The following is a 27932-nucleotide window of genomic DNA, read 5'->3' on the forward strand; positions in this document are numbered from 1 at the left end:
ACTCCTGGCTCTCCGCTGGGTCAGCCTAACTCATGGTGCGCTGTAGATTATGTACATCATTTGATAAATACTCAGGACAGGGATTTCAGACATTAACAACATGTTAGCTTTGGATCTCCACTCTGATTGTATGTATTGTGGAAATACCAACCCAGAATTTAAGCAAGTGGCACAGTATTGCTTTTAAATGAAAAAGAAACAGAAAAACATGCTGCTTTGTTCATATTTAATTTCTCAGCCACTACCTATTTCATTTTATCTTCTCACTTTTAAAAGTAGCACTGCAAATAAAAGGCGTTAATTTTCACTTTACCTGTAGTCCCCTCCTCTAATAGCAAAAGAAAACACAAGACTTTTAGACAAACATGTTTATAAGGTTTATTTTCCATTGCACATACATGGATTATATACAAGTTAGTAACATAAGTTACTTCTTAATTTTCTAAAAGATCGTTACAGCAAACACTTGCCATTTTAAAACATCAAGTCAGAAATCAATCTAAAAAGGTAAATATGACAATATTTTAAAAACTAAACAAATTGCACTTTGTTAGGGAGAGTCAAATACAGGTTTGTCTATATGCTGTAACAAACTATATAGCAGGTAATATTACAGTTAGAAGTAGCTCTTGCAGTCCATTTGTACATTAATAATTCTTTTCAATTTTACTTAATTAAAAACTGGTGGATATTTTGAAGACCTTCTCTTCTTCCTAGTATTCAAGATTCATCACATGAAATGCACTAGCAACTAAGTCTTTATACAATTGCTATTCAAATATAAGAAGAACACCACACCTGAAAATAAGGAAAAAACTAAACCATACTGATTTTACATGTATCATGAGATGAAAAATATGGAAGGTGTTCAGCAATAAAGCCCTGTCCACTACTTACATAAAAGAAGATTTTAAAAAATAATCACTGCACACAATACAAGGGTGGGGTCATACTGTAGTTTTTAAGTCTCCTGTAACAGTAATATTCCTCATTACTGTTCACAGATGAGTGTTTCCATAGCAAACCTGTTTTCAAAGTGTCGAATCTTTCGGCAGTTGACGGCTTCACGCTTCTGAATTCCTGTTTGTATTAGTAAAGAACAACGGAGGGTAAGGAGAAGAGGGGATGAGGTACATCAAAGACGTAATAGTTCCACATTTGCTATAGTAAGATGTCACCAGAAATCAGAACTACCCCTCTTCAAACCCCCTCTCAGAAGAAACACACATAGGCACACGTTCATACTTAGAAAAATCAGTAAGCAGGCAACGACCCTGAAGGTGTGGTGAACAAAATCGCAGTACTGGTTTAGTTAAAACCAACCTGCCAAAACCCCTCACTGGCTAGTTTTAACCCAGATCAATTCCCAATCTCCCTCTCTGTGCATCTGCAAAAACACTTGTGAGGACATGACAGACAGAACAGCAAATGAATAAACTGCTATAGGCAAAAAAGAGTGGACTAGTAGTATTTAAACAACATCATCTTGAAATCAGAGAAAGACAGAATTTAGCCAGATTTTAGCCAAACTAATGCTCACTGCCAACCTAAGCTCATCATTTATTACCACAGGATCAACATACTGAATTTTGAATTGGGTTTTTCTATTAAGTTCTTTTCATTTTTAAACATTGTTCTAAATTATTTTTATAAAATGTATTCCTTTTCCTTGTTTTCCCAAGCAGTCAGGTCCAACACTATAACTAAAGCAATTAAACTGCTTCAGTGTGCACTTGCACATCACATACAGTTAAAAAAAAAAAAATGAAGCAAGTCTGAGTAAAATCTGAGTGAAAATTTTAAAGCAGTATTTAATAGCTTGTCAAGACTCTTGCAAACGATGTTTTTCAAACATTTTCCATGAAGGAGTACCAAGCACTCAGTTCTCCTGTGAAGACAACTCTTATTCATATTTCACTGATGCAAATACGGAGTCATGGACTAATTTATAGGTGGCTTTAATGACAAGAACCACCTGCAATTCTGTACTTGGACTACAAGGCTATGGCTTCTAATATATTAAAGTTTTTTTTGGGGTTAGGGTGTGTGTGTGTCAAGAAACAAGCTTAAAAGAAAAGCATCAATGAAAGCCTGAACCCCAGAAAACATACCCATGTATACAAACACATTTTAGCAGCTCCTAGCTCACCGAGCCCTTGAGCACTTTTGCACAGTAAAATGACTTATTTCCATACCTACACAGAAAATACCAGGAGTACTTAAGCCCACAGAGCCGGTTACTGCAATAAGCAACCCTTGCTTTAATAAGAGTCATTCCTTTCAACACAATCAAGCATATTTATTGAACTCAAGCAGCATTGAACTTTCTGCCAACACAAAAGATCGCAGGAGGAACATTTACCTTTCATGGCTTCTTTGCGCTGTAGTTTATAGGTTTCCTTGCCACGGCAGAGGCGGTAAATAAAGAATCCCAGCTGATCCACATTTTCAATGCGATCAGTAACAATCATCTGTTCATGAATCAAATAGGACTGAGGCAAGTATGTTCCAGCCTGTTGAACAAAAATATAACAGCTCTGTCAAAAGCCATCTCTTCGTGGTTCACAAGAAACACTTTGTGGTTCACAAGAAACACTTTGCAATGTGTTTCTTTAACACGGCTGTGACATATCCTCTTTGAATTCTTTCAAAATATCTATTACCCACAGAATTTTATTCTAAATATGCAAACATGACTGTACTGCACTACAGAAATACGTAACAATTATATTCAAAAAGGTCACAAAACTTCCACTGATGCATACATCTACCACCCTCCTGCTACAGTAACATCAGTCTTCAGCAGAGAAGAAATGTTTCCCTTCCTGGAGCACCCACTGTCACAGATCAGTCCTGCACTTATCATCCAAAGTCTTCACTTAATTAAAAACAGCTCAACAGACCTCAGTGAGAACTACTCCCAAATAGGAGTTGGCAGAAGCATGTTCTACACAGAGATACTCTTGCTGATGAAGCACGCCAGCTGTGGTATGCTCCAGCTGCAGTCTATGGGGTTTGGGAAGCCTTGAACATATTCACAGCATGGGTCACAACTCTCAAGCCAAATGCAAGACAAGACCATCTAGCCCCGTAAGTTATTATGGCGACTCCCACAATTGTTTATATGGAAAGGTATTAGAAAGCCATGGTGGTGTATCAGGTGTTTTAAAGCAAAACCCTGAAAAAGGGAAGAGCCATGACGACATGCAAAGGCTTCCCAAGCCTCTTCTAGTCCCTTCAGTGTTATTTTGCCACAGCTGAAATGATGGAGGAATCTGGCTCTGTGCACATCTTGCTGTACACAGCTAAAGATACACGCCCTTAGCTATCAGCCAGGTTCCTAATACTGCCACTGGTAAATAATCATCAACTTTTTTGAAATACTACTTCATTTAAGAAATCCTGTTAGTGTGATTCTAATTTATGGCAGTAAAGAAGGTGTTGCTTGCTTTCTAAAAATAAAATTATCACTTATGGAAACAAATTCAGCTTCTGTGGGGAAAGATCACTGTATTTTTTATTGACAATAAACAACTTGAAATTTCCATGGCAAAACAAGACTGTCTTTTCAGCCCAAGTGACATGTTGAGAAGAAGCTGATTAAATGCTATTCTTTTCAGTAAAGAAAGAGCGGACTGCATAAAATTCACTTTAAATTATGAAAATTTTCTTCAGCACGTACTATGAGGAAAACAACAGCAATTTTTTTTTCTTTAAATAAGAGCTTGGAAGACTTCACACTCCCAAATTATCCCACTCATTATTTGGTAATTAAATCACTGTAAATTACTGCATCTTAACCCCTGGTCTCTCGAATTTCGGGAGAGAGCCCTGAGGGAGCCCCAGAGCAAAGCAGCAGTGCAGGGCACCGGCAGGGTGGGCAGCAGTGCTGAGGACTTGGGGCAGCCTACGAGGACACTCCTGGGCTCCTGCCCTCCAAGCCGCAGGACCTCCCGGACCTCCCCCCGGACCTCCCCCCGGACCCAGCCTTCTCGGCCCTCCTGGGGGGCACAAGAGGACGGGGAGCTCAGTGCAGGAATCTCCTCTGCCCAGCTGCTGCAGGAGCAATTACCCAGCACTGGGATCCAGCACAGCTGCAAATATCGTCATCTTTGAGATGTCCTACACATCATATATGGTTAAAATTGGCCAGTTGGTGCAACAACAGGAACGAGGTGTATGAACGAATATACCTGGGTTTCAGCCTTGTTTCCCAAGGAAAGGAGGCCTTTCACTGTCTGCATATTCAAGCAAACCGTATCAATATACAGAAATGTGGTTCTTTAGACTAAAATTACGGCTTTTTTAGAAAAAACGAAACCCAGCTCAGAGCACCTCCATCTTCATAAAATGCTCTCTGCATGTATTCAGAGCTCATTTTAATGAAATGAGCACTTTAATTTCATCCATTTTTTTCCTTGTGCAACCAGTGGGACTGCAGGACAGCGAACAGAAATTTACTCACTTTGTGCATCTGTAGAATAGTTTCCCAAATTTCAGTTACAAAACATTGAGCCTGATTTTCTGAGACATCAAATGCCCAGAGCTTTTTGTTAATACAATGAGAATTAAACAGATGTCTCATAAAATTAGGGCACTCACTGTTGGGGACAATGATCAAAACAGTTTGCTTTTGCACAGATTTTCAATTAAATGCATGATGCCTGGTTATCCTCTTACTTGTAAACCAAGCATATTTGATTTAGTACTAATGACAAACTAGGAAATTAACAGATTTTAATAGTGGAATTTGTGTGAACTAAAAATGGAAACAAAACAGTATACGCAAAATAAAAAAATATGGGGTCACCGAGTTTTACAGACACCACCTCATCCTTACGTACAGGAAATGGAAGTGTGGTTAAATAGCCAGTCTCAAAATAGGCAGCAAAACAGCAGCAGAGGACTGACTTTTGAAGTCATTTTTCACATGGAATTTATTTATATACACGAACCACTCAGAAATGGCTAAAATGGTTCCTGGAGTCCTAATTCCAAAGCCTTGTTTGAAAGATGCAAACCCAAATATGATATTAAGAATTCTAAAGTTACAAAAGCCCAGGAAAATAAAATTTAAAACAGTCTCCACAAATCTTAGACACTCTTCCCCACCCAGAGTGTTTTGCTGTTCTGTAAATAAGCCAGAAGGCTGAAAACCAAGGTAAATGCTACTTAAATCTGCATTAAAAGCACACATATGTAAGAGTTAAAAAAAAAATATACAGATGATTCATATTAAATTAGTAAGAGATACCATTAGATTATCTACTTTGGCCTCCTCAATTTCACAGGCCATTACGTTTCACCCAGTTACTACTACTAACAGAACAGCGTGTCCCTGTGGTGGCAACAAGCCAGCCAGCGCCAGCACCACAAGCCCGGCAGTAGTGTTCAATTATCAAACCCTGCTAGGAAGCGATTAGGAGGTCCCACAACATTATACTGAAAACTCATGTTCGGTTGTTCAGCGGTTGCGGTATCTCAGTCCTTTCCACAGTCCTTGTTTTTAAGGACAATGAATCTTGTCCTGAAGGTCTGGTGCTTTGCAGAACCAGGAATCTGGCTATACTAAAAACCCTCTTGCTTAAATGGGCTTTGCTACACATACAATCCAGATCCTGATCACTCCTACAAAACCTCCCTGGAACCAGGAAGATCCATCTTAAGGCTGCTGGAAGCCTCAGGAACTCGCATGCAGAGCTAGTCCATCACACGTAGTGCCACACCTAATTCCCCTGAGCATGCATAGCGGGTCCAATACACCTCACGTACATCACCCTCAAGCCACTGGATCACTTCAAAGCAGGGGCCAACCCTAGAGACCTATGCTTTAAACAGCGCCCATGTTAAAAGGATTTCCCAGTATACCTGCTTCAAGCCTCTCAGCTAACCAGTCTTACTCCAGCATGTACATGCTTTATGGAAACTTCAGTCACAATGGATTATAAATTAAAAAACACACAGACTACTATCAAAGAATCCAGGTACACCACATATACACAATTTTGTCAGCCAAATTTGTAGCATCGAAGAATAAAATCAGGTTTGCCTTCCTCTGAATTAATAATTCCTTCATGATTGTAGTTAATTAACTAAGAAGGTTATAGACTTTCTTCTCTCTTTGCAAAGATCTCTAGTGTTCAGTTAACTTTCAACACATGTGCCTTGTATGAAAGTCAGAGTTCTGGCAACAACAACAACAACAACAACAACAAAAAATCTCCTTTTTCCCTATTTTAAGAACAAATTACTTATGATTTAACCATACCTTGATGTTGATGAGCAGCTCCAGGAAATTTTTTGGCGGCATAACAACTGAAGTGTTCAGAGGAATCACATAGCACTTATCCAGGCTAAGGTCAAGATAGGCAGTGAGTCTCTGTTGAGGAAATATTTATTTTAATCAAAATAACAAGAACATCAGAAAATTCACATACCGACTTTGCTAAACTGCTCTTGCCTTGTGCTGTTCTTCAAATTATGTATTGTTCACTATGAAGTCTGTCCAACAAACTCCAATTTGAGGGTAGGTAAATGCAGAAATAAAAGGCAGCCTTGATGAGAGTTTAAATCTATGACAGGGATTTGTGTAAGGCGGCAAGCGATAAGTAGCTCAAATGGACTACAATAATAAATTACAAAGGTGTATCTCAGCTGTTAGGGAATCAAGTACAGTATTCATTTATTCCTAGTGCCTGCATTTTGAAACAACAGGGCAAAAACCTTGCTCTAATCTCCACACTTTTATATTTTGTTACCGTGTAAAGGGGAAAAGCTGCTGGTAAGAACAAAATATAGAAGGAAAAAAATACTGTTACACATAACGCAACAAAAATTATTTTCAAAAATACTACTGACTTTAAGTGTTAATGATTATTCACAGCTGAATTATTATCTTTATAGTACCTGAACTGCAGTATTTGCCATTATTTGATATAAACAGAGATATAAAAGCCCAGGGAATTATCCTGATGAATCCTATGGCTCTGTTCACTGAGCTGTGTTTTACTGCATCTGTTCTTGCTATGGAAGACATTATCTCAAGCTGCTGAAAGCTCCTAGGCTATGAACGTATATAAAATACCAAGCACCAAGAGTCTAACAGTCAAAATAGTACCAGGACAGCAATCGTCAGTGCAACTAATCTCATTACATGGGAATAAGTGCTGTGCCTGTGACAAATGATCCTTGCACTGACCTTTACAGTAAAGCCTTTAACCCATTAAATCAAAAAGTATATCTCTAATGTGATATTGTCCTATTCACTTCTTACATACCGCTTTTTTTTTCTGGTTTTCCCTCTTTAGAGGCTTCGCTCTAACTCTTAACAGAAGCTCCCTAAATATATTCAGGAATATTTTTAAATTACATAGCTCAAGCAAGCAATGTTTTCCTCCAAATCTGGTTATGAATATTTGATAGATAGCACTCATTTTGCCTGGAAAACTTGAAACTTCGAAGTTTGCATAAAAAAATAGGACGCTTCCCTATTCTTCTTTGTTGGCCTTGCTTAAAAAAGCTGTTCAGCGAAGTCTTCAAATGTTCACAGAAATTTAGCTTCCTGAAAACCAGCTGTAGAACATTTCAGTGTTGTCAGACAGCTTCCATCAGGCTGATATGGAAAAGAAGGGCTTCTAATTGTTTTACAGCTCTGTTGTTAATACCAAGAGCTGCAGGCCTGTCAACTGCCTTACCAAAAATTTATTACCACGATTCCTATCAAAGTTGTTGCTACAAAAAAAGGAAGAAACAGCTAAAAATGCCGTGATACCCTGGTTCAGTGCCTTTAGGAATCACAGTAGCCTGTGGTGCACAAGGAAGCTTCAGCTTGGCTTCCTTCAGCATCTGGAAAACAAGCTCTCCTCCATGGCCGGTCAACTGGTCACTTCCTTCCCTTTCTGCTGCTGCTTTGGGGTTTTTGAGCTATGCTACAACAGCAGCCTCTGGGGGTGCTTGAACATACCTAGTGACATCAGACACAAACAGCCCCTGCAAGCTGAGGTCAAAGCTATGACAGCCCTTTCTAAATTCCCCTCAGCACCACAGCAGTTGGTCAAATTCTGGCTCAGTGGACTTAGCGCGGCAAGAACTATATTCTCTTTACTTCCTCATACTAAGGAAAAGAAATAGTTCTAAGATTTTTCCCTTTCTAAAAACAGAACCGTATTTGCAAATGGTGGTTTACAAACTACCTTATGATGACTGTATAACGCTGTACTTTGTATGCCCGGTTAATAACTGCTTGCAGCCTGCTGCTGATCAAAACGTTTCTGCTGCCTCCTCCACCCTCCACTTACCCCCACCACAATAATTAGGGAGTACATTTATCAGGATGACTGAGGGGGAACATTTTTCAAGTTTTAAATGCTTTCAACTTCGTCAGAAATATTTCTTACCCGGTGGAAGTCATGGACGATATCAGCAGGATCGCTATCAGCAAACTCAGGGACTGGCACACTGATAAACTCAACATCTTCCTCCTCCAGTATCTGAATATTTTGCTCAATTGTGTGGTAGCGAGCACTCTGAGCCTCTGCCCCAGGCTCAGGTAAACTTAAGCCATCTTCAATGTACTTTATTCCACAGAAATACACACCACCCTGCTAAAACAGTAAACAACCCAGCAACAAACACATCAGTAGCCTTGTTAGAAGTTTAAAACTAATATTCTCAAAGCACTGTGGAGAAGAAAAACTTGTCAGACTAGATGAAATGTTTTCCCTTTAATTTGATTCATACACCAAAGTAGGAGCCAGATGCTGTCTACAACAGAACCACGGGTAAAACCTTGATTGTACTGAACCCAGAGGGAGTCCTTCCCTTGAATTCAAGGAAAACAGGATCCCAAAAGCAGGTTCTTAAAATCCAGTCTTCTATTTTGCATTCATTATCTGTGGCATATTGCATCTTATTTTTAGAAAGACAATGAAGTTCCTACATCTATATGCATGCATATTATTATTAAATTATTATTTAACTTCAGTCACTAATTACAATTTAAGACATTGATCATTCAAATCACCTTTAAAAAGCAAGTCTAACTCTGAATTTGGTCCTGCTTGCAGCAGGGGGTTGGACCAGATGACTTCACAGAATAATTGAGGTTGGAAGGAAATTCTTGAAGTTGCTTAGTTTTGCAAGGCTTGAGAAGTTTTGAAAGTCAGTTTCTAAAATAAATTATTTTTTGTTTTGAACAATTTTAAAAGACAAAAAGGTAATTAAAAGAATTTAAAACAACCAATTCGTGTCCTTCTGTCACAGTACACAAGGCAGGTTACCTAAGTGAAGTGTAAAATAAAGTCCTGAGTCAGAGGAAGTCATATACCAAATTAATAGGCCAGAGAGTTTTAGAAACATACAACTTATGCATATGCACATGCCATCAATTTGAAGTTTTACATTGAAAACATGTCTTCAGTGCAATGTTAGCTCAATTCCTGAATGTTTCCTTCAACCCAGATCTGACTCATAAACAAGTACCACAGGTTTGAATTAAACGGCACTTTCAATTCCAGCTAGCTGGCATGCGAAAGGTGGAGCACTGCGGTGCTAAGCACAGATGAAACATGCGTTATTAACACAGCAGGCCTTCAGCTACTCTGAGCTTGTTAATCCACCAAGATATGCTATGCTGTTTAAGCATCGTTTGCAACACTACTGCTCCCCTGTAAATTAGGTTAATGTGATAGCCAACGAGACTATAAACTGCAAGTTCAGCTAGAATTTCTCATGTTTAATCACTGTGCCTTCCACATTAGCAGCTACTAAAATGGGGCAAAAAAAAATAATCCTGGTAGCAGGGCTAAGAACACGGAATTTCTACCTTATAATTATGTGCACTAACCAGTGGGCTAGAGGAATTCATCTTTTGCTTATACTCTCCCTTTCTGACCCTGTGAATCTTGCAACCCCGGCAGTTTCTGAAGGAGGGAGGGTGTGCTCACACCACTTGAGCAACAGCCCAGAACATCCAGCGCTGCCCAGTGACAGTTCCCCCCGAGGAAGATCTCCCATATTTCAGGTAAACGCTCCACTCACTTCCCTGGCACCACTGCCTTCACAGGGCTCCTCTTGCAGCCGTGCCATTTGTTAAAGACAGAAAATACATTTTGTCAGAGGTCTAATCTTGTCAGCGTGGATTAAACTTGACAGAGCATGTTTAACCACATTGACCGTGCTTCTCCCAGGTTCCCTGCAGAGCCTGTATTTCTTATCCCTGTGGAGGCTAGGAAGGAGAAGAGTCACTGCAGTGCTTTGACAAGCAGTCCCTTTCCTAGGCATGAGCAGTACCACACGCGTCTAGGAAATCTGGGGTCAAACAAGAAGGCTTATCAAGGGGTTAATCCACCTCCAGTATTCGGCACTGCGAAACAGGAGAGAGCACAGGTGAAAATCTGGGATGCGACCCAATAGGACCCAAGTCCTATTTAGATACAATCCTTTCTCTGCAAAGTACGGTTTTCGGAAGTGCTGCTCCCTTTCACTTGCCAGCTTCGCTCCTGCCCTCCTCTCCTGATAGGTAACTTCAGCTTTTCTAAAGGCAAAGTGTATGGCCTGCTCCAAAGTTTTGGAAAGAAAAAAAAGTAGAAAAGCTATTTGGTTTAGTCTGTTGCTCCTCTCCCCTCTTCTAAGTGTAAGGCATGACAGAGAAAAACACAACTCTCCCATAACAAAATGTATTTGACTTACCTGGAATGCAAAATATTTGTACAGATAGGCACCACCGAGGATCACACCAGCCAGCATAAAGGCCAATCCGAAGCACATGCACCAGCACCAGGCCCTCCTCTGCCCAACAGGCACAGCATCCTCAGGGTCCTGCAATGCATCAGAGAGAGACCTTCAACACACTGCTCCCAAGACACATATGATAGCAGATACTTCAAGCCCAGCAAGTGCAATCATTGCGCCCATCAGAAAAGGCTATACGCACTTGATCACAATTGTTTGGAAACATATTTTATTTGGTAAAGTTTAAAACAGATGCATTTAAGTTGGGGTTTAGGAAAACCTGTAGTAACAGTTACTTTTAATGCCACTGTCACTGACTAAATCAGCAGACTGAAGTCTTAAGGAAGAGAAAAATAGAACAAAATCTCCTGAGATACCTAATAACACACAGTGAGCAACTTTACAAATTGCAGACAGAAAAATATCCATTCTTAGGCAACCTCCATGCAACAACAGCAGAGCAAGGAAGTAAATTCAGAAAGGTCAGATTCTTTTTAATCTTGGTATATGCAATTTAAGTGAACCTGAAGAACCAACAAAAGATCAAAGGTAGTAAGAAGAGCAAAATAGATCCTTTCCTATGTTGTTCCATCAGGACGAAAGAGACTTTACCACCTCTTTTGCTGGCAGAATAATAAGAGTGGGAATGAAAAAAAAAAAACCATGCTTTGTAAGTTGTTGTTAAGGAAGCTTTCTGCTCTAAGACAGTGTTGGCCATGCCTCTATCTGCTGTTTGTGTTATGCTAAAGGAATGACAGGATGTTTCCCCTTTGGGGCACTAGTTTGCATAACCATGCAGTCCCCACAGGCATCCTAAGCAATAAACTACTGCTTGCAAAATCTTTCCTCTATCAGCCACATCACAATGCTCTTTCCTCCCCCAAGTGTTGCATAACTCACATCAAAAAAAAAAAAAAAAAAGAAAAAAGAAAAAAGAAAAAACCCCATCTTTGAGTAACCCTCTTCCAAGCCATCATAATACTGTGAAAAAAACAGAATTCAAATAAATACAAACCAATTCATTACCCCTTTGCAACCAAAAAAACCAACAGGGTAGAATGATGACCAGGCAAAATCATTACAGCCAAATAAACAAAAAACCCCAAACCAGTTGGGAAGGAATTCCCCTCATCTGACCGAAGCCATCTAAGCAGGTCTGAACCAAATGCAAAGGCAACCCTCCCTGTAAATGGTGGGGAGAAAGAGGCGCTTCCTGAGAATGACTCAGCCCAACCACCCCTGAGAGGGAGAAGTAGTAGTCTTTTGGAGGGACTGACTTCTTTTCACTGATTATAGAGGGAAATGCCTTGGTTAACAAACTAGGTACCTAATTCATATGTAGCTAAAATTAGGTGATGTGAAACCCACCTTTACAGTACACTGCAATTATCTTTCGTACAGAAGTGGCAATGCAGCTTCTTTGCCAGGCAACAGCTGCCAAAATCTGATTCAGAAATATTTAGAGTCAAACTGAAGATATTTCACAGATTTTGTTTTACATTACCTTGCAAACTACCGCAGTAAATCAGATTGTGAAATCTCCATCTTTGGAGGTTTTCAAGACTCAACTAGACAAAACCATGGCTGATCTTGCTTTGGCAACCATCCTGTTTCTAAAGGGAGGTTGGACCAGATGACTTCCAGAGGCCCCTTCCAACCAACATTTCTGGGATACTTTACAAGGCAAAGTGAGAGCAGCTAGAAAACAGTTGCCGTGGACTGGAAAAGCAGAATGAAAAGATGAAGTAACAACTTTTAAAAGTTTTTACATCACTAATTATTTAAGGAATTCTGCATAAAGAATTACAGAATTACTAGCTGCGTGGTTTTTAACCTGGCTGTTTGCAAAGACTGAGAATAGGACATAATACCCATGGAAAGCTAATTAACTTTCAGGTCAGGTTAAGATTCACTGTGGATTCTTCTATAAATCATCTCAATTATAAATCTAAACCAGGTAAAACAAGGATTTTTATTTTTATGTTGCCCCATATCATTAGGTAACTATTTCCCTAGATATTTCAAAGCATAAAGGACACCCAACTGAAACTTCTTTAAATAGTTGTCATTTAAACTGTTCTAAGTTAATGTCAGAAAAACGGATAGCAAACTGGCTCTGGGATACAATGCCAAAATACTCCCTAGTGAAGAATATAAAGAGTATCTTTATTCTTTCCCAGTGCTGCTTTTATCCCCCCTGCCTTTTTTAACTCCAAGCAGAATTATCCATTAGTGGAGTAACTGCCTCTTCCATTTTTACATCATTTTGCAAGTTCAGAAAGACTAATAAAATACGCATCTGGGAAAGGCTGCAGAAGGCATACACAGTGTGAACACCTACCTGGAAATGGGGATTAATATCAAATTAATTTTGCATAGGCCACAAAAATAATCAGAAAAAGTAAAGTAACTTTTATACTTTTACCATGCTAGGTGGAACCTGAAGGACAAGTTTATCAGTATTCCACCCTAAATAATTTTGCTTTGATATATGAGATGACAGATGTAAACAACAGGTTTAATACAACTCTCCTATCCTCTACCAGCAGCTAAATTGTATCATTATTATTTCTGAGGGCATCCCTAATGGTGGCACACTAAGCTGTTTTGTATTTGTAGTTGCCTATTGCATTGATTTGTCCACAGCCTACGGAAAACAGCACACCAAATTTAGAGCAAGAGTTCAAGCCCACTTTAACCTCTTGCTTAGGAGAGTGCATGAAAGTACTGCATCTCAATACAGAGGAACCACAAGCATTAAGTAACGCTGAAAACATTTCATGCTGTTGAAGGAGAACACAGAATTGATTTCCTCTTCTGAATTTGAAAACTAAGTACATCGTCAAGCAGTTTAAAACCACCTTAAATTAAAATATTATAAATAACCTACTGAAGCTAAATTATACTCATATTAGTAGCTGTCCTGTGGCTAAGCTGGCTAAGCTTTTGTATTGTTGCCTTGACAGCTTAGTTTGGGCTGAATTGACCCAAAAGAATAATTTATCCCTTGCTATATAAATCTGACCCTCTGCACTGCAAGAGAAGAAAGTGCAACGGATGCTCACCCTCCTGCCAGGTGACTCATGTTCGGAAGGAAAAAACATTAAGTGAAAGCGGATCCCCGCTAAGAGGGACAGTGCTGAATTGGCACCTTTCCCCACACAGTTACGACCGCACTTTGTTCCCAGATAGCAGCACCAGCTTCTGAAGCCAGAGCACAACATGAGATTGCAGCGTCACTGACTGATTTTTCTCTAGGTCAGCTTTCCACTGCCAGAGATACCTGACAAAAGAAAGTATCATGTACTTGAGGTGAAGATTGACCTCTAAAAATATGCCTCTCTACTTTTGTGAGCAGTAATAATTAATCATCGCTGTTCCGGTCCTTTTCTTTCCTCTCTTCTGTTTCATCCCTGCCCCATGTACTTCCAATTCCCCGGTGAATCCTCAACCTTAAGATGATGCCACAGAACTCATCTTCTCTGATGCAAAATGCCTTAAGAGGAATTGGATGCAAGCCCAATACTGGCTTGTTTCCCTTGATGAGCTGATTGTTCTAATTGGAAAACATTTGATTAGCCTATTTCCCATGGACAAGACATGAAACAGAAGCACCTCTCTGCCACTTGTACACTAAATCCTACAGTGTTAAAATTAAATGGTTCAGAACTTCCCAACCTGAATAGCTTCAAGCACTGCAGGAACAATTTTCCTGTAGACAGAAAACGAGAAGTATTAAATTCTCCATTATTTGAGATTGGCAAGACTCAAGTCTGCCGTCTCCTCACAAAGAAGTTACAAGATGACTGCAGTTTTCAGTAAAGATCCCTTCATCAGTGACCCCAACAGCTAATGTAAAGCTGCACTATGTCTTGTTACTGGAACCATGAAACACTTTGGAGATGGACAAATGATACCACAAATTATTTACCAAAGCACCTCTCAACTACAGAGAGGTCTTTACAAGAACGTATTTATGACAATTAGCATTAACTGTTTTGGAGTGGATTAAAAGAAAAAAAAGTTAATACCCCCTAAACCTGCCAACATTAGCAGTTATTAATGGCTACTGGCCATATATTGTCTTGCTCTTTTCAGTTCAATTTTAATGCTACTTTTTTTTCTTTAAATAAATGCTTAATTTCAGAAGGACCAAATTCATGTTCAGGGTAACATCACAAAATTCTTCTATGAAACTCCAATACTGAGCCACAAATGTGTATAATTAGACTTGGTAATTACTTAGATTTTCCCCTTGTGGCTTTTTGTACACAGTGGAATATAATTGCTTTAACATTATAAAAGTAAAGCAGTCTAAAAACTTACAAGGCGTATGTCTAGTTCATATTGAAATGGGTGAGAAGATTATCAGACCTTGTTCCTTTGCAGAAATTAAGGACACATCAATTACATGATTAAAAAAATTTCCTATGAATCAACTAGGTAAGAATCCACCTAAACCAGATACGATAGATATGCTGTGGGGAGTCCAGAATATCGTATGACCATTGTGCACCTATGCAAAAGATAATGGCCCAAATTTCAAAACAGATACGATAGCAATAAAAATAATTTTGGGAGGGGGAAATGTCTTTCAGAATCAACACGCAGTCTTTGATCCACAGAGAAAACAGATGCAGAGTATTACTGAGCATTAAAAATATTACTAAAAATGTCTGCAGCATAATATACAAACCGTCCATAATTATGCATCTAGGAATAACATCTAATATATATGTATTTACACACATAAAAGCTTACAATTAATGTGGGTAGGACTGGCTGGAAGCTGTTCAGAACAGTTTTCTTCTGAGGTCCTTTGCGTGCCAGTTAGCTCACATGGGTGGACAGAATGCAGTGGGGCAGACTAAGCTTCCTAAAGGCAAATATCGACCAACTGCAGCTTTAATTAGTGGAATGGGGAGAAGAGAAGTTAATGATGACTCCCTAAAAGTGTTTTTTAATGAGGGTGGCTAAAAAGTCTTTAAATAAAATACTGACCAACAGCTGTATAAACTGAATTCTGTTGGTCAGGCTTGCCTGCTCTGACTTGTAAATCTGACACGTGTAAGAAGTCCTCCCAAAAGACAGCCAATTTAATATTAACTTAATTTAGAAAGACCTCTGCATTCCTCCCATGGTATTCCTGCCTGAAAACTGCTCCAAGCCTGGTATTCTATTTATTACTTGTTGCAGATGGGAAATTAAGGCATGCTTTTGCAAGGCTCCTCACTTGGCAGATGCTGCAAATCTGGAAGGCCATCATATCGATCTGCCTCTCAAGCAGCAATTTTACGCTTCCTAATAAAATTTCATTTACATTTTAAGTACGATGATCTTTTAACTTGCTAGTTGGAAAAACAGACTCTATATACAATAGATGCTTCAGAGATCTCTTGCTTACCACAAGGAGCATTGCATTCTTTCTACTCAGATGATGAAGCCTGAAAACAAGCTTTGGTTGTTTATGTGCAGTTGATATCTGAACACTGCAACCCTTCTGTGGCAGCACTGCCAGTTCCTCTTCTTTCAAGATGGACAGGGAGTTGTCCATCTGTCCAAAGGCTCTCTGACTAAAGAATAGCATGAAAACCAAACCTTAGTTCTGGTGTTGCTTGCTGTAGTCATGTAGCCTGGATAACCAAGCAGATTAGTTACTTACAATTATCTATTAGGCAGTTGGTACTATTAACCTCTTCCTGTATTTCTAGTATCTGTATATATTCTATAAAATACTATTGTAAATACAAAATATGTTGTACAGCACTAGAAAATCCAGCAGCAAGAAGAAAATACATTCCAAGAGCTTTCCAAAGTTCAAAGTCCAAGGTCATTTTGACATTAGTTGAATGCCACCTTTCACCAAATAATGGGTGTGTTTTACTAAAAAATGAGGTGTCTGCCAAATGACTCATTTCATGGTTCAAACATCATAAAGATCATGGAATAAAAACATTAATATAAGCAGCCAGCTCAAGATCGTCTTAAAAAGGGAATCAGTGCTGGTGGGTAGGAAGGTAGCTGCATGTATTGGGAAAGATGGAGGTGAAGGGAGAAAAGAAACAAATCAGAAAACAGGCAAGAAAAGAGGGGCAGAAAATAAAACTAGAGAGAAACATGGTGGAACATGAAGAGTTCAATCTCTCTGCAGGAAGTCAAGGAAAAATACAACTGTAAAGTGAATGTAAAGGATGTGAATCAGCAGTTCACCCACAGCTACATGATTGAGGGACAATAAAAAAAGCATGTCTTGGAAAAGTAATCCTGCAACTCTTAACTGATGTGAGTAATCCTGATTTACCTAAACACTGCCTTCAACTTCTGAGATAAGAGATTACAAAACTTGATAGCAGCCAACAATTAAAGAGGATGGGTAAAGAAGGAAGAAGCCTCTAACTATTCAGTCTGCTGCTTCGGTTAAATTTGGGAGCAGTATTGTTAAGAGTGATTATTTTTATTGCTAGCTTTGGTCTTACATGGACTAGAAAGTGGGGGGGGGGACACCAAACCAAACACACCTATTTAGATGGCCTAAAAGATCTGTCTTTGTAGACCACGCAAGGACTTTCTTCAGGTGATTCACATGCACAGCTTTTACAGGCTGTCTACAGCAATTGTACAACTAATCACACACTATATTTTACTGTTTTCTTCAAACTGTGTTCCCCAAATCGTTCCTCTTTTCTCTGTCCAGTTCCAAGACCCATCAACTCTCATCTCTCATCACCAACCCCGTGGTTTCAAGTCTTCCTATAATTTCCTTCTTATCCTGTGTCTATGCCACCTGTATCTTTCCCCATCCCAAAGCAGAGTTTTCCAGTCTCTGCCACATGCAGAGTACCGGGCACACCTTATTTTCATTTCCTCCCTTCGTTACTGCTACAAGATAAACCATTCACTGCATCAGTGTGCTACGCTCGGGAAAAGGAGCTGGGCTAAGGCCACAGAAGCGCTATACCTTTAGCCTGCCCCACCAACCAGCACTGCTGTGCTTCTTGTCCTGCACTTTCACAAACACTCAGAGCCAAGGACTACCCTCCTTTCTTTTTCTGTACAGCAATTAGCACAACAGGATCTTAATACCATCTTATATTACTTTTGAGCATCAGGAAATACTTTTTTACTGAGGGTGATCGAGCACTGGCACAGGTTGTCCAGGGAGGTTGTAGCATCTCCATCCTTGGAGATACTCAAAAGCCGTCTGGACACAGTCCTGGCAACAGGCTCTAGGTGGCCCTGCTCGAGCAGGGGGTTTGGACCAGATGACCTCCAGAGGTCCCTTCCAACCTCAACCCTTCTGTGATACACATCTACAGTTTTTAAGTAACACTATGCAAGGAGAGGATTAAGGAATCATTTTAAAAAAAAAAAATTAAAATCCAGGAGTGCTGGGTCTGTGCTAGAGAAGTAATAAAGCTCCACACATCCTTTATTTGCTTTGGGGCTTTATGATTCTTCTGCCTTCTCCCCGGCCCCCTTGTCCACAACATGAAACTTCAACAAAACCTACAACACTTGGAAAATGTGTTGTCTTTAAATGTCTGTAGATGGAATTCAAAAGTTCTTGTGCTGCTGACAGCCACAGAGATCCGCAATTGCTGCTGTGCTGTACTGAATACAAAAAGTTTTCATAAGCTCGGCTAGTGAAGAGGTGGTGGATGCCAGGTTTTTTTACATGATATATAAATGTTCATGAATTTAGTTACACATTTTCATAAATTAGAACAATGAAAATTTGTTCTGCATTCCACACCGAGTTTTCTCAGTTATTTTAAGAAAAGAGAAGTGTTCTCATGCAACAGGTTGCAAGTCATAGACCAAAACACACAGAAGAAAGCTTGCGCAGGTACCCGGCAAGAGGTGCCTGAGGGTTGTTTACTTTTTTTAAAAAGAAACCCCAAACCTAAGAGGTTATATGGGACATTTTTCAGAATACATTTTGCTTTCAGGAAACAAAATCACTACACCCTTTATGGTTACAGCATGTCAAACATGGCATTTCATTAAACTCTCTAATTTTGAAAAATGCTTCATTTTTACACATTGCCAAAATAAACCTTTTTCCCCACCTGCATTCTTTGGCTTATAATTGACTTGCGTTCTACCATACTTATAAAAACTACACTAAATAAATCTATAACTTTAAATGCAATATTCCTCTCAACTTTATCCTGAATTAGATCAATGTTTGAAAACAGGAACTTAGAAGGTTCCTATTCCATTTAAAATGGATCAATACTAAATTATCTTTTTGACCTTGATTGTTCCAGTTCCTGTCTCTTCCTTATCCTGCTCGCTTCTTATGTCTGAAATTTCTCTGCTTTTATCCTACGACTGCCTGAATCTCAGACACCAGTACGATGGAACGCTGTGTAGATTTAACCTAGATTTCTCTCAAGGCTATTTTCCCAAGTGGTGTTGGCTCTTTCACCCAAGAGATCTCATTAGCATGCACATATGCACCACTGAGCCTCAGAATTTAATAACTCTATTCCCAGTTCAGCCACAGATGGTATGTCATCTCAAGCTAGTTACAAACACTGTGTCTCAGTTTCTCTCAAAAGTAGAATCTAGCATCACAGAAACCAGTCGGGAGGTCTCTAGTCCAGCCTCTTGCTCAAAAAGAGGGTGAACTGTGAAGCCTGTCCAGATTGCTCAAGGCTCTAGTCCAGTCAAGCTTTTAAAACCTCCAAGGACTGACACTTCAAAGCTTCTCTAGGTAACCTGCTCAGCATTCAGTTCTCCTCAGATTGCAAAATATTTTACTTATGCCCTGTTAGAAGCTCTCCTTTTTCAATTTATGGCCACTGTCTCTTCAGTCACCTCCTCAGGTGCTGGGAGGCTGTTAAGTCCCCCTCGGCCATTCCTCACAGGGCATGTGCTCCAGCCCCCGACCATCGTGGTGGCCCCTGCTGGACTCGCAGCAGTTTGTTGACGTCTTTTTTTTTGGATCGGAAAGCTCTTAGCTTTCAGTGATGCCAGTGACTTGTGCCCAGCTGACTGTCCACCAGGAGCCCTGGGTCTTTCTCAAGCAGAGTGGCTTCCCAGCCAGGTGGTCTCCAGCCTCTCCTGATGGAGGGGATGAGTCTGCTCCAGGTACAGGACTTTGCATTTGTTATTTCTGAAACTCATGAGGTTTTGTTCAGCCCATTACTGTAGCCTGTTGGGATTCCCCTGAATGGCAGCCCTGTCCTCAAACAAACATACCTTGCTAATACATGTATTAGTGAATTAAGATGCGTAGTACCTGTACAGCAAGCAGAGTTCTCCGAGTGGAAACTTCTACATGCAAATACAGAACAGCGTTTAATTGTAGCGCTTAGGAGCATCAGCACAGAAGAGTTGACCTTGAAAGGCTCACGTTTAAGTACACCCTCTTTCTAAAAGAAACTGTTGTAACAATCTAAAAGGCTTCACTGCAATTAGACTTTTCAAAGGCTGAAGTGGAGCACACACTCCAGTACCCAGCACCTGGCTGCATCACACACTGCAGAAACACAAACGCTGTCCAGTGTTCAAACACCTCACCAAGACCGCTTCCCAAACTGCAAACCTTAGGCAAGACAACTCACCGCACTGTGCGGCAGCCTTGAAAAGTCACATTGAGCCTCCTACCCTGCAAACGGTAGTACATTTTCAAATGTGTAAATACAAGGGTTTTCTATGTAGACTGCATCTTTTAGAATAAATAAATAAATAAATAGACCACCGTGATTCAGCAACCATGTAAGATCCACCCCAGAGATCACTGCCCCCTCCCACTTATGACCTCCCCAGCATACTCTTCTTCAACAGTCATTCCACCATCTCATTCTACCCTCAGAACAGCAGAAAGCTGCCATCAAAAGCAGGAGTTTGCTGAACCCTAGGAGGAAGACAACCACAAATTAACCAAGGATTTGCATTAAAAAAACTCTACTCTTAAAACGCCAGTGGGTTTTATTTTTGTGCGTGTGTATATATATAAAATAATATGTATTATATACTTAATAATATAACTTTATAAAAATACACACTCTGACACTGTATGGAAAGAGCAAACAAGGAATCAACTTATTTTTTCCACGACCTCTATAATAACTGTTGGGCAAATACTACTTTGCCATTTTTTTTCATGGTAAATTTTGTATGGCTGTTGCACAAAGAACCCTTGCTTGTAGATGATGCATGGATCACTCAGATATAGAGAGACTCCAACTCCTATGTCCATTGTGGTCCAAAGCATACACCACATAATGTCTGCTGCAAACCCATCCCTGACTTCATTGCGGAGCTCAATCTTATTAATTATCTCATTTCTTTGGTTTACCACATTTGTAAAATTAGGACAGATATTTAAGTTTTATAAATTAGCATTCTTTTCTTCTGTAGATTTGAAGTAATTTCCACTGAGGATAAAGAGCAGTACATAAATAGTAAGAAAATGAATGTTGTATTATTCATATGGATCAGGAGACTAAAACCAGATATTGCTAACCTTTGTCAATCATAGCATAAATGCGGGGGGGAGGGGAACAGGGGAAAAAAAAAAGGAATCTATGCAGTAGCTAACAACACGCCATTACTTATGCTAGCTGTAGTTCTTATGTTTGAAATACATCATAAAGTTTTTGGAAGCATAGAATAAAGAACATTTAAAATGACTAGGAGTTAAAAACGCAGTATTTGCTTTCAAAGATATTTCCTGAGAGTCATAGAGATAACTATTTTCTTTGTATTTAAGCTATTTGGTGCCTGTAGCTAGCAGCTACTGGATAGAAAATATGTATAATGTTGACAAATATTCCAAAAGTCCCAACTGCAGAAGAGTTAACTGAAAACATTACTGGAGATAAGCATGCTTACCATTCTTATAACCCCCCCAAATAACCATTAGCATAAAAATTTATTAAATTGCTGATAAGAAAAAAATGGAAAACACCACACAAATAACAGAGATACATTATTTATTTGAGTCTATAAAAACACAACTGTTAGATTATGTTTGCAACTGTAAACATTTCATTAAAATACTTAACAGGAAAAACCCCCATATTGTATTTTGAAATGAAACTTTTCTTGAAAAAGACATTCATATGTTGGATTAAATATTCATTGTAATGGAAGGAGTCTAAACCATTTCCCTTGAAAATATTGTTGATTGCAAGAACATTTTCTTTCAAATGTTTGTTTTTACAGGGAAGTTCAGCATTTCACCTTGATCCACATGTTCAGAAATGAACTAATTTAACTTTAGCTTTTCCCACTGAACAGAACTTTTGGTTCCAACAGCCTCTGTTTAAGTGGTATTTTTCATACCACCATGCAACGTTAATATCCAAACTAGTTTCTTGAAGCTTATCAGAAAGAAGAGAGTATTGCAGCACAGAAAAACAGGAGTGAACATAAGAGAAGTATTTATGGCACTAACTATAACAATACATTATAGTGCAGGATAGTTTTTCTAGATATTGCACTATATAAAGCTTCATCTGATTACGGACTTTGCCACATGACAATGTTAAGCAAAAAAAAGTTGTCTAAATACATTTTTAGGGCAAGGGGCCTCAGCCAAGTGCAAGTTTGTTAATCTGAAAAGAGAAACTATTTAGAACTGCGTAAAGTATCTGCAATGTCCCTATGCTGATCCCTGCACTGAATTCATACAAGCTGTAATGATATGCACGGACATCATCAGCTCTTGCTCAGACAGCCAAAAACATAAATGATATTCAACAACTAATGAAGCAATTATCACAAAGGTCTGGTAGAATACATCCTGTTTGAAATATTAAATATCATTTTTCTGGGAAACAGTTCTATTTCCAAACCAAAGCTTTGTGTTTGTTATTCAAGTTGGGAAGTGATGAGAAACAGGAAAGGAAGTGAGATACGGACCACTGACAGAACTCCTCTGTCCCACAGGTTTATTCCCATCGCTGGGGGGATGGGGATAACACAAACTCTTCCCAATCACTTTTTCAACTTTCTAACTTCTAATTCCAAATTCCTAAACTTGCTTCAAAACAGCAAGAGATTTTCAGAGGAGCACCACAAATTTTTAAGATCTTGGTTTTTAGTATTGTTCTCTCACTTGCTGGCAACCTCCACGGAATAGCTTTAGGAGCCAAACGTCTCAAGACAACAGGGATCTTATTTTCAGGAAGCTGCACTACTTAACCAGTAGCACAGATTCACTATGTAAAAGGATGCAGGGAATGACATCAGCCACAAGACTTCTTTTCTTAGGAAGTGTTCCTCATGAACAACCCCTGCCACAAATGTTGTTTACATAAACTCAACTTCCCTGAATTTATGCTTGCAGGTACCCATAAAGCCAAACAGAATCCTGGACACCCTTTGTGCCTGAAACTGGAGAGTTTTCCTCTGAGGTTTGGTGGCTTTTCATTAAGATCTTAGCAAAGTCAGGGAGAAGAAGGGGCAGAGAATTCAATTTGCTAGCATATTTTTTACTTCTGGTCCTCTTTTAAATAATCGTGCCTTAATCCAGAATGCTGTGACAGACAGAAGAAGCTAGTTGGTTTAATGGCCTAGTGGCATCACGGAAAATACGAAGACTGCTCTTTCCCCAGCAGTAAAACTGGTGAAAGGCCTACAGAAAATATGCTGGAGGAAGGCTATGAAGGGAATAAGGAAGCTCTTCCAAGAAAAAAGAAACCAAAAACAAACAAAGCAACTCCAAAACATCCTTCTACAGACATGTCCCATGAAGTAGGAAAACCTGCTTTCCTGACAGCAAAACAACAAGCAAATGACTATTTATTAGTGTGTATACTAACATATAGATAGTACATAAATATGTTATATAGTATTTATACATATACACAGAGTATAGGAACTGTAAAGCTAACACCTTTATTTCAGAAACACCTAACACCAATTACACAAAATCTAAGGGTTTTTCTACATGGAAAAATAGTGCTCATTAGTTGCTCAACAGTATTTCCCAGGTGGACCATCTTACTCTGTGTTAAAAGTGCCTATTTTAGTATGCTTTAGAAAAGATTAAGCTAAACCGAAAAAAAAAGATTAATTTTAGAGTGCGGAGTAATAATGTTCTCATAACGAACAAATGCAAAAAGCTGCTGCTTTTAAAATTCTTAATATTTACACTTTCACAGTGAACTCCCTGCAGATACAGCTATCCCAAGGTCAGCTATGACACGTATGTGTGAAGCAACAGCTTCCGCACACAAAGCTGTATTTGGTAAAGATGGGCCGAGTTGAGCACCCCAAGGAAAAAAAAAAAAAATATATGGTTGCCACCTACCCCAGTGGAAGGCAGCAACTGCCTGAGAGTTGCTGACGGCCCAAAGGGCTTTGGGGAGGACTTAATCTATTGAACGGACTCTGCAAAATGTCTGAAGACTTCAACTATGCTTAGAACCATCTTTGGCTCTCCAAAGATCTATTGTAGGGAGAAATGTTAAAATACCACGCATTGTTTTTTTGTTGGGAAAATGGGTCATAAAATACCCTATTGTACTAACAATGAGCAAAGTGGGAAATTAAATGTGGCCTGAGAACCTTCACTAAGAGTATTCTGTATTTTGGCCAATAATTATGGCATGGAAGTATCATCCCAACAGCAGTAGCAGAGTTGTAACAGTTGCCTACAGTAAGTATGAAGCCACTTTCACAACATGCAGTAATACTGACAGGTGATTTAAGCAGAGACAGGATTAGCACTCTTGATTTTTAAACTCCTTTTTAAGTCGCATACTCCAATGCGTAAGACCATTGCCTTCTGCAAAAGCTTTTTTTTTTTAAGCTGTTGTTCCCGTGATACATCCCCCACTCTTCCCGCATCTTCCCCTCCTCCCTTCCCCAATTAATTTCCTATTAAGTGTCTGCATCAGAGGTTACTGGGCCAATTTTGGTGAGAACAGAGTATTTCTATGCCACATCATCAGCACATTTTGGCTGCAAACGCTCTTTAATAAGCCCTAGGAAGATTATCTACTTGAAAGATTATCTACAAGAAAGCCATGGCAGACAGAGTGACAGTCTTCACCACACTGTGCTGGGAAAAGCAGCGGAACGAGACCGTCAAAGAACTAGCCCAAAAGCTCATTCCACAAATCTTTATTTTCTGGACATTTCAGAGTATTTGGCTGTATTCATTAATATCAACTGGTTTACTAATATCTCTTGCTCAAATCTTTGGAAGTTCTTGACAATAAAATTCCAAATGTGCAATTCTGCTGATTGCCTTCCATTCTTACGGTTTTCCCTTTACTTTAGTTCAGAAGACCTCCCAGGACTTTCTTCATAAGAGAAAGCTTCATAAAATGTTCTAATATTTTTCATGTTCACACTTACGATCCAGACCTATTTATCGTCCTACAGAAACAGTGTCTGTAAAGATACCAGAGAGGGGAAAACAAATGTCCCATATATGCTGTTTTGGAGATATGACCTTTTTGCAGTCTACCAGAAGCTCAAAAAAAGCGTATTCAAGAGAATTTTGCACACTGGTAGGTGTAGGTCTGCAGCTCTGCTGTGAAAAGATGGAAATGTGTCAAGGAGAATGTCAAAGGCTCGACATCCCTTAAGAGCACTCATTTGCTTTTGGAATTTTCATCTGTAGAGAGCATCCACTCCTACCATGCTATTTTAGGACTGTTCTAAGCCTTGTTCAGGCATGTTCATCCCCTGATAACAGTGCAAGAAGTTCTAAGTAGCTACTGTGAGACCAGACCACCTTTTGACCTGGTTAATAAATGTTTGCAAGTCTGATTTCTAGGCAAGGAAAGCAGTACTAAGACCTGGGCAAAGGTAAGGCAGATCCTGTATCTCATGCTCAGCTGCAAGAATTCACAGCTCTGCATTAAGGAAATCATAGTCATATAACACATTTCCATCAGTATCTGGACAGGGTCAGGAGGATTTGCTCCCTAGCGTACAATTAGCCAGACATATTTTGTTTAGCAGTAGGAACCGCAAGCCCAAATTGGTAGGCTATCTGGAAACAAACATCATCCAGGGCAGATCTGAATTCCAAGGTAGTATGAAAAACCTGTTTTCTGGAACTTGTAGTTTGTGTCTTGCTTACGTGCTTGGCGTCAAACCAATCACCAAACCTGGGGTCAGGACGGAACTCCACAGCTCAAGCTGGCCTCGGGGAATCCATTACCTTCTACAGAATGGCACTCCCACTAGGCACAAGTAAGCACACAGATCACCTAACTGATTTCCCATAATTGCAGGCAATTTGAATAATGATACCGTCTCATTTGTTGTGGCACACTGTTCTAAGGACTTAAATACTTGGAGTTTTATAAGTGCAGTAAGTTCAGCAGAAGTGTGAAATTTAACCACTTGCCGTACCAGGAAGATGTCACTAGAAAACATCTTGCGATCCCCCTTAGCTGTGAAAGGACAGCAGATTCTGCAAGTGAAGAACCTGGCCCCACCGAAATCACAGCAAAACCTACACCGGGACACGACTTCATGCTAAAAATCCAACAGATACTGCCTTCCCAGGCAGAATTTCACCACAAAGATTTAGGAAATTAATTAACACTATCTCTTTTGCAGATCCAACCTGGTAATTCAGAGGCCTGATGCACAGAAGATTGCGAAAGCAAATGAAAACGGCAAGGCATGCTGTTTACGCGCAGCTGGCCATTTTTCAAGTTTTCATTCTCTTTTCAAAGAGCTTTGAGCAAATTACGCTACTCCTAATTAAAAACTGGTTTTGATTACGGGAGCACAGAAATTGCAACCAAAACCCTTTACATTCCAGGCAGTTTTGCACTTCAAAAACTTTAAAAGCCGTTACTGTTCTGTTCTTTGTTGCTGTTTGGAGACGCGGAGGGAAGGCGACAGCGACTGCAGTTTGGGTGCTGTTTTGGGGCGGGGGGAGGCAGCTCTTTGTTCCTTTATTTAAACCAGCCCAAGTTCCAAGGCGAAGTTCGCTGTAACACACAGTCACCAGGCTCGGCAAACACGCTGCGGCACAAGCACGGCCAAACCTCCAACTTCACCCTCGCCAAGCTCTCCCTGCCCTGAAGCATTTTAGGTTTGCGAGCTCGCTAGCTCGCAGCTTGCCGGAGTTATCCGTGCGGCCGGAGGGGATTAAACGCCACGCGAAGACCAGCCGCGATCCGCCTTCTCCACGCAAACCAACTTCCGCGACCGACCCAAACACACCGAAGGGACGCCCCGACCTCACCACCGCGGGCAGCGGCTGGGGCCAGGCTGCGGGACCGGGCGGCCCGTCCCCGCCTAAGCGCGGTGGGCCGGGGAGGGCAGCCCCTCGCCGGGCCGCCCCTCAGCTCGCCGCGACTCGCGGGTCCGGACGGGACGCCGCAAAGCAGACGAAAGCGCCTTAAAAGCCGAGCTGGCCGCTGTCCAAGCGCTGTCGAGCTAAAAAAATAAAAAAATAAAACCCAAACCACCACAAAAATCCCCAAAGTAGGGAGAAGCGGAGCTTTAAAGCTCGTTCTCCTGTCAGCCATTTTAGAAGCGTGAGCGGAGAGGGGCGGCGGGGCACACCGCTGCGCAGCTTTCCCTGCTGGCCCGCCCGCGGTTTATCGCCGGGGGGGGCAAGAGCATATAAAGAATAAAATCGTCTCCAGCGCGCTTCCCTCCCCTCGGCAGCACCTCGCCGCCGAGCGGAGCGGCCGCCGCCGCGCAGCCGGGCCGACCCCAGCGGCTCGGTCCCCCACCGCCTTCACCTTGGCGTCCGGCGGCAGGATCAGCACCTGGCTGTTCTCCTCCTCCTTCTTCGCCGCTTCCTTCTGCGCCAACGCAGAGTTGAACGACACCTTCACCATGGTCGCTCCTCAACGCTTCGCACGCAAGAGAGGGAGAACGAGCCCGGACCGGCGGAGCTTCGAGGGCTACCTCCTTCCTTGTCGCCCCCCGCTGCCGCCTCGCCGCGACTGCCGCCCCCGTCCCCTTGTCAGGCGGCGGAGAAGGAGGAGGAGAGGCGGGCCGCGGCCTGCGGCGGGGCGGGGAGAGGAGGAGGCGGTGCCTGACGGGGCGGGCGGGAAGGGTGGAGGTGGCGCGGAGGGGCCTCGCCCTCCGCCCGCCCGGCGCGCCCCGCCCCGGCGCGGTGTGCTGAGGGAAGTGCGGGGTTGGACTCGCGCCCTCGCAGCGCCCCTCTTGGCGGCCGAGGGCTGCGTGCCCCGCCGGGCCCACCTCTCTGCCGGTGCCTGGCTGTGCCCCCGGGCGGCATCGCCTGCAGCGGCCTG

At 40.9% G+C, this 27932-nt stretch overlaps 1 protein-coding gene across 2 annotated transcripts; it reads right to left on the bottom strand.

Annotated features, from left to right (window-relative positions):
* Positions 1-364: 364 nt before the first annotated feature.
* Positions 365-27661, bottom strand: ITM2B (integral membrane protein 2B). Of its 2 annotated transcripts, none has more exons than XM_059818702.1 (6): positions 27414-27661; positions 10690-10818; positions 8397-8600; positions 6269-6379; positions 2363-2513; positions 365-1080 (listed from the first exon to the last, which is right to left on the bottom strand). In XM_059818702.1, exons 1-6 carry the CDS (start codon positions 27510-27512, stop codon positions 992-994), a joined length of 783 nt encoding a protein of 260 aa, XP_059674685.1. In that variant the 5' UTR covers positions 27513-27661; the 3' UTR covers positions 365-991. The 2 variants fall into 2 exon arrangements, with proteins under 2 accessions (XP_059674685.1, XP_059674676.1); XM_059818693.1 differs by having other exon boundaries at positions 8397-8603; positions 27414-27660.
* Between the last annotated feature and the right edge of the window lie 271 nt (positions 27662-27932).

This window comes from Gavia stellata, chromosome 1 (genome assembly GCF_030936135.1).
Source record: "Gavia stellata isolate bGavSte3 chromosome 1, bGavSte3.hap2, whole genome shotgun sequence".
Taxonomy (NCBI): domain Eukaryota; kingdom Metazoa; phylum Chordata; class Aves; order Gaviiformes; family Gaviidae; genus Gavia; species Gavia stellata.